This window comes from Magnolia sinica, chromosome 1 (genome assembly GCF_029962835.1).
Source record: "Magnolia sinica isolate HGM2019 chromosome 1, MsV1, whole genome shotgun sequence".
Lineage (NCBI taxonomy): Eukaryota > Viridiplantae > Streptophyta > Magnoliopsida > Magnoliales > Magnoliaceae > Magnolia > Magnolia sinica.
In genome coordinates, this window is record NC_080573.1 from 108,892,218 (window position 1) to 108,902,015 (window position 9,798).

The window sequence follows — 9,798 nt, forward strand, 5'->3', positions numbered from 1 at the left end:
TTCGACTGAGAGGACCATAGGATCATACAGAACGGTGAGATGCTAGGACACAGGCCTGACAAGGTTGGTAAAAATTCGGGGCGTTACAGTGACAGTATATATGCATCTGTGGACTTAAAGACTTTTTTTCCACTGGTCTTTAGGTTTGTATGTTTCTCAGATGAGCAATAATGTATAAATAAATGAAATTGGGCTAAACAATGCCAATTTTATTGATATTTAAAATATGTGGTCCATTATAATCAACAAAGTAATAGTCAACCACAAATATAAGTGAAATCAAAACAAGGATACATATATATTTCGTCTATTAGAACAAATGATCAAGGCGGGTGATCAACAGGATATGATCTGATCGGTACGATCAACCAAATTGGAATTCCATTGATTATTTGATCCTACAACTTAAGGTTAAGGATATTTACTCCTACTCATAAAGTACTTCAACGAGAGCCGCTACGCAGATACATACCTAATTCATCTATCGGAACAAACAATCGAGGCAGGTGGTTAGCAAGATCTGATCTGATTGGTATGATCAATCAAATTGAAACTCATATGATCATATGATTCTACAACTTAAGGTTGAGGATATTTACTCCTACTCATAAGGTATTATAGCGGAAGCGGCTAAGCAGTAGCTATTTATGCTAGATGAAACTAAGGAAAGGAAAGATAAATGTAAAATAGATATATGTGTTTGACATGGGGCTTCACACTTCTTTGTATGCTCCTTTTATACCTTGTCGAGGCAGTGAAAACCCTCGCTGGATTTCTATGTTGCTTCTGGATCTTTCAAGCTCATGTCGCAGTTCTAGATATGAGAATCTCCTTGATTGATCTAGATCTACCAGCTTGCACGGGAAAGAAAGAGACTCAGTTGGATCTGAAATTGTTGGCTTCTCGAATCTTCTTCTTGTAGTTGATCATTTGCGGAGATGTTTATGGCCGACTAAAAATCAGGCCTAGGAATGTCAAGATTCCTCTAATGAAGACAATCGGGCCAAGATAAGGCCCGCTCATCTAGTGGCCCATCTCCTCCACCTCAAGGCATTGGGCGGTCCAAATCAAACCACCTCTTGCATTTAATCATCCGTAAGGTGATGATTTTGAGTGAGGTAAGATTTGACACCTGATGCCGATCTATCATCGGATCAGGTTGGGTCTGGTTTCCTCATTTTCTTTATTATGATTAATGCATGGAGAGGGAAACCTAATTTAGCCAATATATCGATCTCTCTCGACTTGGGTCTTAACCAAAGTCGGATTGGCTGGATTGATGGTCCAACCCCTTGATATTCAAAACATTCTCGAGCATTGTTGGTTCTTTGAACGTCTTTAGAAAGATCTCCTATTTTGAAAGGACTATTAGAGACAGTCTCATAGAATATCATAGTCAGATACGTGATCACGTGGCATGCGACGATTCATCTCTCTAGAGACATGTATAAGGGTCATGTCATTGCATTAATAATGAAAAATCTCCCTAAAGGCATGCGTAAGGATATGTGCCATCACATCAATAATAATAATAAATGCATAATGCCAAAGGAAGATCAGCCCAAAATCTCTTTGAGTGCGAGTACAACTTCTATGTGCGCCAAACGTATAATGTCACCGCATGGTAGTTTTCAATTCCACCGCATCAAACACCAAAAATGAGTGTAAACACGTGCCAAGCGTAACCTAATAGGTCCAGGCTGGGTCAAGCTCGTCATGCAGGATGGGTCACCCAGCCGATTGAAACCCTTAGTAGGGAGGGGGGGACAAAAGGGTTTAACGCAAGGAATCAAGGACATTCTTATCAGGAGAAAAGGGCAGCACTAAAGTCTTACTCATGGATTAGAAGCTAAGTGATGAAGCTCTCCAGGCAAATGGTGGTAGGAATAGGGGTTTTCAAAGGACGAGTGGCCCATGGTTCACTGATCCAGACTGTCCATATGATAGGCCTGACACTATGATGACCTATGCCCCCCAAAATTCCCCAGATTGAAGATCCCACCATTATAATATTTGGCCTTTTCCTTGCTCAACTGTGCAACCTTCCTGCTTTTAAAAAATGAAAATAATAAATAAATAAAATAAATAAAATTTAACCATCCATTTGTTGGCCACCCATTCAAGGGTTTGAATGCTTCTAATTTGATCATTTTTTGGTTAACGGGCCATCCACAGATTCAGATCACTGATCCATTTGGCCCCCACTCGTTCAAACAGAAAAACCAAAACAGTGTTGTACGAACCTTTCGGCTCGAGCCCAAGCGTCCCAAACCACCAACTCATCAGAGCAAACAACCTTCTGCTTCATACCTTTGCAAGATAGCAAAACCAGAACCACAAAAACCATGCATCATTCAGATTGATGCATGGCCTTGATATCCTCAAATGTCCCTAGAATCAGAAGATAGATGGAGAGATATAAAATGATGGGATTTCTAGCGCCGATCCTACCATGAACAAGGCAAATATATTTCCCAAAAGAACCTTACAAAACTAAAAATCACAAGGAAAGAGACCATGTTGGCATTATTGCAGCCATCAACTTCAAACATACTGAAATAGAAATTCAAAATCCCAAAAACCAAAGTGCACCCATTTATGATTTCTAAGGCATCTATGGTAGTAGTCATATATCTATGTAGCTGACAGACTACACAGGAAGATCATCAAGTGGCCATGTGCTTCCCAACCTTCTGCTGCAGCTCCTCCTTCCTTGCACCCACAACCTTGTCCACTATCTTCCCTTCCTTCAGGAACATGAAAGTCGGCATTGCCTCTATCGCCCAATCTTGAGCAACACTCTGCAACTCCCAAGTAGAAAATATTACAGTCATTGCTGAATTATTCATAGCACAGAACACATTGTGCCAGAAAAAAAATATGAGGATAAGAACGATATTCATCTGATTGCAAAGAGAAGGGATGATGGAGTTTACCTTCAATTCGTCAACATCTACCTTCAGAAAAATAACATCAGGCAATTTTTTGGCAAGCTCAGACAAGACAGGGGCAATGAAACGGCATGGCCCGCACCATGAAGCAGTAAAATCGACCACCACCTGTGGATAGACAAAAAAGATACAGGTTTCGTGAGGATCCACGATGTATGAAACCCAAACCACAGACCCGCATCTGAAGAAAGTCAGATCAAGTACATTGATCTGATTATCAAGGATGATAAGCACAAACATAATAAGAGATTAATAAAAAAAAATGAACTTCTTCATGCAGCCTAGCCATGAGTATCAAGAAAAAGCAGACAGAAAACTCTCCTGTTTTTGGGCAGTCAAGAACGCATTCATTTCTCAAGTGTCTGAGTTTTCTCTGTATAAATAGTAAAGATGAATCTGAGGGTTCAGTTATGGGTATTTTGTAGAAGGAATGCTCTGGACATCTAACCCTTTTCCACAGAAGAGGCAAAAAGGTTAGGTTTAGTAGTTTAAGCTGTGTTTAATTTCCCTGGATAAGTATTATATATCAGGCTATTAAAAAAAAAGTTTCCCTGGATAAAGATAAAGACATCTAATATAAACATATGCTAGGCATAAACTACACGTATTAAATAATTGCATTCACCATCTTATCACGAGGGGAAACTGGCTCCAAGTGGAGAATTTTCTTCTCATGAGAGTTTTGGAGAATGCACAATGGGGGTGTTTGGATGGAGGAAAAAATAAAATGTGTGGATGGAAAAGAATGGCCAGTTTTTTAGGAAAAGTTCAGAAAATGGAAATTGGTCTCCCCCCCCCCCCCCCCCCCCCACGAAGAGGTAGAAAAGGTGGGTTTTCCATGGAAAACAATTTCATTTCTAGGGATTTTCACTTTCCTGAACACCCCTAAGACATAAAACAGTTCTGATAGAGTGCTTGTGTCAGGCATTCATGGGCATAACTTTTGGGTTGAGCTTTTGTGCAATTGTAGTCTAAAGGTGAATCGTGTTCCCAAATGAAATAATCTCCTCATCTGTGAGAGTGAGTGAGGACCAAGGTAAGCTTGGGGATTGTTGTGCAACCCCTACGTGGGGCCCCTGGGGTGTGGGCACCCATGCCTCCCATGACACTTGGGCTGTGAATATGCAACCGATTGAGGATCCACCAGGCCCATAGCTGAGTACGTTGGGCCAGAGGGTGGATCATGGAGAACCACATCTATATGATTGTATCCTTTTGCCCTGTAATTTTGACTCTCTTTTTTAATATCACTTGGCCAACGTTTGCCGTTTGCCATGTATGGATTCCTTTATTGTTCTTTTCAACTTCAATTGTCTCTGTTACAACAAATCTGGTGAGTGGAACTTTTGAGTTGAACTGACAATGATTGTATTGCCCATATGTATCAATGGGCAGCGTGATACTATTTTGGACCAATGATGATGATTGTGCGTAAATATTAAAATGGGATATTTTTGTCTTGGATGTTTTTCTTGATAGACTAATCCCGGACTCTCATCTTATGTAGTGATTAGCAGTGACATCTAAAACAATCATTGCAGACCTATTAAAGGGACAGAAATATGATGAAAATAATTTACATGACTGGAGCAGATCAGTCAGTGAGGAAGATGCATTATACAGCTAGAATCTGTTAAATGTGACCCTCACGGGCCTCACCTCAATAAGGACTTTTTTAAGACAGTATAATGTAGCCAAGAAAGTATGAAGAATTGAAGAAGCACAACAAAACTGCTCATAATATCCCAATGAGTACTACCCTGAGGTTTATGGGACAACCAAGGAAATGTTGAGGGCATTAACTAGGAAATGTGTTGCTAATGCAAGGGCATTTTCAGACTGGGCTCGAGTGGGGTGGCCTGTGGAATGCGGGGGCACACTCGGGGTAGGCGGCCCGTGTGAGGTGAGACCCAAGTGATATGAGGCCCACAAGGGGGGTTCGGCCAAGTATCCATCCCATGGAAAGTGGGGCTGGGTTATGAGATAAAGCAATTGATTCACCACACTCTATTAGTTCAAGCTTTTGGAGGAAGTGGTTTGTCCTGCATCAAAGTGGTATTAGAGCAGGAGGTCTCATGTTCGAAATTCCTCACCAGAGGTGATTAATGCAAAGGTATTTTATGCCAACAAAAAAATCCTCACCCACACTCAGACCCTCCTTCCCTTGACCTAATGATGGAGAAGGTTTTGCAGATTATCAGATCATTCTGCTTAGAAGCCACAAGTGGGTAACAACACTTAAGAAGATGTGATCAAAGTTGGCAATTATCACTCTCAAACAAACATAAGCTGCTCCCTCTGCTCAAACAAATGGTATATGCACCAAGAATCTAGAGGAATTTGATATCTGTAGCATGTTTAGTAAAAGAGAAATTTGATGAAAGGTTTAGTAAAAGTAGGGTCTCATTGGGGAAAAACAATATAATATTCTCATGGAGAGAGTTGTCTGAAGCTTGTTCAAGAAAAATATTGTAAAAACTTTTCATCAATGCCCACTTTCCTCTTCTTCTTCTTCTTCTTCTTTTTTCCTTTTTCTTTTTATTATTATATACGATATTGGTATCATATTTGTATCGATAAACATCCGTGCTCCAGAGTTGATTCGATTGTAAAATATTTTCCTTCATCATTGTCATACCAACAAGAATCTGCCGCAAAAGATTTCAAGACTGCTTCATCACATCACCCATATCAGACCATTCTTGTTTTGTAAACTAACATCCTTTGTGCTAATTGCCCTTTTTTACTTGCTCTAAATCAGAGTGATTAAGCATCGCTCCATTACAGGCATACAACTAAGCCTGACTTTCCACGACTTTTCATTTATTTATTTATTTATTTATTTATGAATTTAAAAATTCATGAAAGAGGGATGATGGAAGTCCTGCCTTCAATTTTTCTTTTCACATAATGAATTTAAAAATTCATGAAAGAGATTTATATTGAGAATGTAAATTGTATCAATGTGGAGAACGTCAACATTCTGTATTGGGCAAGTGAAGAAACTGAAGGATGGTTTAATTTGGGTTACTAAGTCAATTTCAGTCTGAAATTTTGTACATTAGATTATCACTTCAATCTATCCAAACCAATAGCCTCCTAACCATCCTCAGGAAGCTGAACGAACTTTTAGTACAAATTGTTCATGCACGCAAAAGGCAAGCTTCATACAGTGCTAAGATAGCAGGATACAACATGGATGATGATGCAATATACATTGGAAAAAGGTCGTAAGCATATACAGTCAATTTGGTCACAGTAGAGGAGAGCAGAAAAGGGAATAATTGTTATCCATGTGTCAAATCCTAAACAAGAGGCATTTATGGAATCAAGTAATGCCTTTACCATGCAACCTAAGCCCCATATACTAGATAAAGGCGACAGTAATTTTGGATGGCATCAGTAATCCCAATACCCTAGACAAGGACGAAGAGCACCCGTGGTCCCTCGTCATGATTATCCAAATTACACAAAAACAACTCAACCTCCACATGCACAAGATCTGATAATGCATATGAATGTCGAAATCAAGGATTACTCATGTAACATTGACCCAAGTGCCTTCATGACTGGTTAAAGTCAATGGACGGCTATTTTTTATGGTTCCAGATGTCAAAGGACATGAACCTCCATTTCACAGCATTGAAACTCGAACAGTCCGGATAGAATTTGTGGTAATCAAGAAAGGTCAATCTGCTTGTAGTGGTCTTCCTCCAGAATCCACTTGGGAAGCAGTGAAATCAAGAATGAAAGGATGATTCCTACCTATGGATTATGAAACTAATTTGTTTCGAGAACTACTCACACTCAGACAAGAAAATCTTACCATTGAAGAATACATGCAAAAAAATTATGACTTGATGGTTTGTTGTGAGTTCGTGGAGATGGAAATGCAACAGGTTGCATGTTATTGCAAATGGGATGAGAGAGTTTGAACAATTAAAGACTCCATACATATGTAACCAGACAAATGGTTCTCTCTGTGAGAAGTTTATTGATAAAAGGTTCCTTTTAGCTTATTCCTACAAATGGAATTTTCTTAGAGAGAGAGAGAGAGAGAGAGAGAGAGAGAGATCATTTAAGCTTTGGAGAGATTCCATCAAACACGTGGTGAGACTCTGTACAAGCTATAGGTGTAGTGAGATTTCAGCCATCTATCCTGCCATCATTTTGTGTCAATTTATACTAGGAAGTATTGGTGAGAGATCTAAACATTTTTCCACACATTTCCACTAGTATTTACTGCAAATAACAGTCTCTTTGCAAGACATTTAAGAACATATCTCTGAAGATCAAGTCTAGATACTTCCTGCATCAGACTACGAATGTGTTGATCAGTGGATCTCCCAGTTATGAGTTGTTTCTTGATACATCGGATTTGGGATTTGCTGGTGTTGAAATTTGTCAGATATTGGAATCCCCCTTTTTTAAATGAAGCATTCAGTTCATCTAGTATTGAGGGTTCTCATCCCATTTTTTTGTTGGGATACTGGTCAATCACCATTCACCATTTGGAGGTTGAGATACAGTTCATCCTAATGGATTTTTATTTTTTATTTTTTTGAGAGGCATTCCAATGGATTTCATAAAGAAATCTTGATCACACTAATTCTCATTTCCATGTCTGATTTTTTCTGAACATCATCTTATTTTTGAAATTCCATCACTTTTAATTGTAACTAAACAAATATCAAGTCTTGTTATGACAAATAGTGGTGCATCACGGAGTGATGCCTTGCTCTGTAGGAGCTTGCACTTGGCTACAATCATTTGCAGATTCAAACATCTAGGATGCAGAATTGCAATCACTATGCTGAAGCAGAATTATCAACTGTAATTTTTTCCTTCCCGAACATCCATGTTGAGGATCTAGCTTCCAAATTGCAATTACATTACCAACAAGTTGAAATGAAAAGCTAACTATAATTTCAGGGCTACTTCTCCATTAGGAAAATACTAAACATCATTGATTATTGTCGTTTCTTGATTCAATCGAATGCCTACGGCTCAATTCACTCATGTTTCATTGTCGTTTCTTGATTGACAGTTGGGCATGATTGACTTCCAAAAAACACATGAAACATTTGACACAAATCTTTATTTTGGCCTGTGAAATGGAAAACAGATAGCCTACTAAACATAGCACCTTTTCACCTGCAGGCGGCATCAAAGCACACTCTGCTAGAATTGGAGCTTATAAAGGATACCATCAAACACAGCTGGAAGTACATTAGTGCCAAGACATGTGGGTAGAGAATAGGGGTGGCAAAGTAGGCCCAAGCCCAAGCCCAAAAAAATAGATTGGGCCCAACCCGACTTGATCCTGCCCAAGATTTGATGAAATTCCTATTTAATTTATCTGTCGATTAAGTGGGCCACATGCACAAAGAAATAGACATTTTATAGGAATGAAGGATGCGGATTGGGTACCACCTGTCTGTCCCGAGTTAGGCACGGGCAGGTGCTCTCAGTGGCCACCATGATGTATGGGTTTTATCCACACTGTCTATCCATTTTGCCATATCATTTTAGGGTATAAGCCCAAAAATGAGGCAGTGGACTGCACCACACAAAGCAGCGGTGATATTGACGACCACCATTGAAACCTTTCAAGGGCCTACTGTAATGTTTATTTGCCATCCAACCTGCTCATAAGGTCGGGAAAACACAAATACCAGCTTGATCCAAAACTTCTCTGGCCCCAAAGAAGTTTGCAACAGTAGAAATTTAATCACCGCTGTGTGCTCCATTTGATCCTTGGATCTGCCTCATTTTTGGGCTTATAGCCTACAATGATATGGCAAAATGGATGGACGGTGTGGATAAAACCCATACATCATGGTGGCCATTCAGAGCCTCTGCCCGTGCCAATCTCCGGACGGCCGGGGTAGCACCCAATATCCACGTCCAGGAATGAAACCAACGGTCTACATTTAAGATGGATGGGTTGTCTAATCAAGGATAATGATGGCGTATTTGTGGGATATAACACATATACATATAAAGTCGGGTCTGGCAGGGCCGGGTCAGGCCCAGGCCAGACAAGAAAATCATGCAAGCAAGGCCCAAGCCCGACACAGGCCAAGCTAGTAGGTGTTGTTGTATTTCCCACAGATCGAAAGGTTAAAATTGTCCCATCAAGGTGCATTTTGAAATGTGACCCATCCACGGTGGGACACAACAAACCAAGGGTCTGGATCTCCAAACCAAGGGCCCCATCTCTCATGATCGAAAGCGACAAAACAAACCCCATAGAGAAGAAGAAAGAAACCCAAAAAAATTGAATCTGAGAAGAAAACAAAGACAACCCATGATTCAAATCCACATAAAAAGTAAAACCCATCACTAGAAACATCGAATCAGATAAGAAATTCATCCCATAAATCGATGAGAATCAAAAGAGAGAAGAAACCTCAAGAAAGCAAGCAACAGAATGTCATAGAATGAGAAATAAAAGAAAGAGAGAGGATAGAAAAGGAAACCAGCTTCTTGGAGTCGTTGCCCCTTTGCAGCTGTTCATTCCAAGCATCGATGGTGTGGCAGCTAACCACAGCTCCTTCTTCCGCCATTTCTTTCTCTCTCTCTCTTAAAAAATGAACCTGAATTTCTTGTCCTCTCACGTTCGATTTCTTCGACGAAAGGCTTCTTTAAATAACTAACCCCAGCCAGATTTAACCCTCTATCCGAAATGAATTGCGAGAATGCCACCAAAACGGACAGGAACTCCGAAGGGCTACCGTGACGTATGGTTTCATCCACACCGTCCATCTATTTGCTATATCAATTATGTGTATGAATCCATAAATGATGTAGATCTAAGGCTCAAGTGGACCATATGGTAAGGATT

The 9,798-nt window shown here is 39.9% G+C and overlaps 1 protein-coding gene across 1 annotated transcript; it reads right to left on the reverse strand.

Moving 5' to 3' along the window:
• Nucleotides 1–2,448: 2,448 nt before the first annotated feature.
• On the reverse strand, nt 2,449–9,587 carry LOC131253555 (thioredoxin H-type). Its single transcript, XM_058254592.1, has 3 exons — nt 9,434–9,587; nt 2,937–3,059; nt 2,449–2,801 (listed from the first exon to the last, which is right to left on the reverse strand). The coding sequence occupies exons 1-3, from the start codon at nt 9,518–9,520 to the stop codon at nt 2,667–2,669; spliced, it is 345 nt and encodes a 114-aa protein (XP_058110575.1). The 5' UTR covers nt 9,521–9,587; the 3' UTR covers nt 2,449–2,666.
• Between the last annotated feature and the right edge of the window lie 211 nt (nt 9,588–9,798).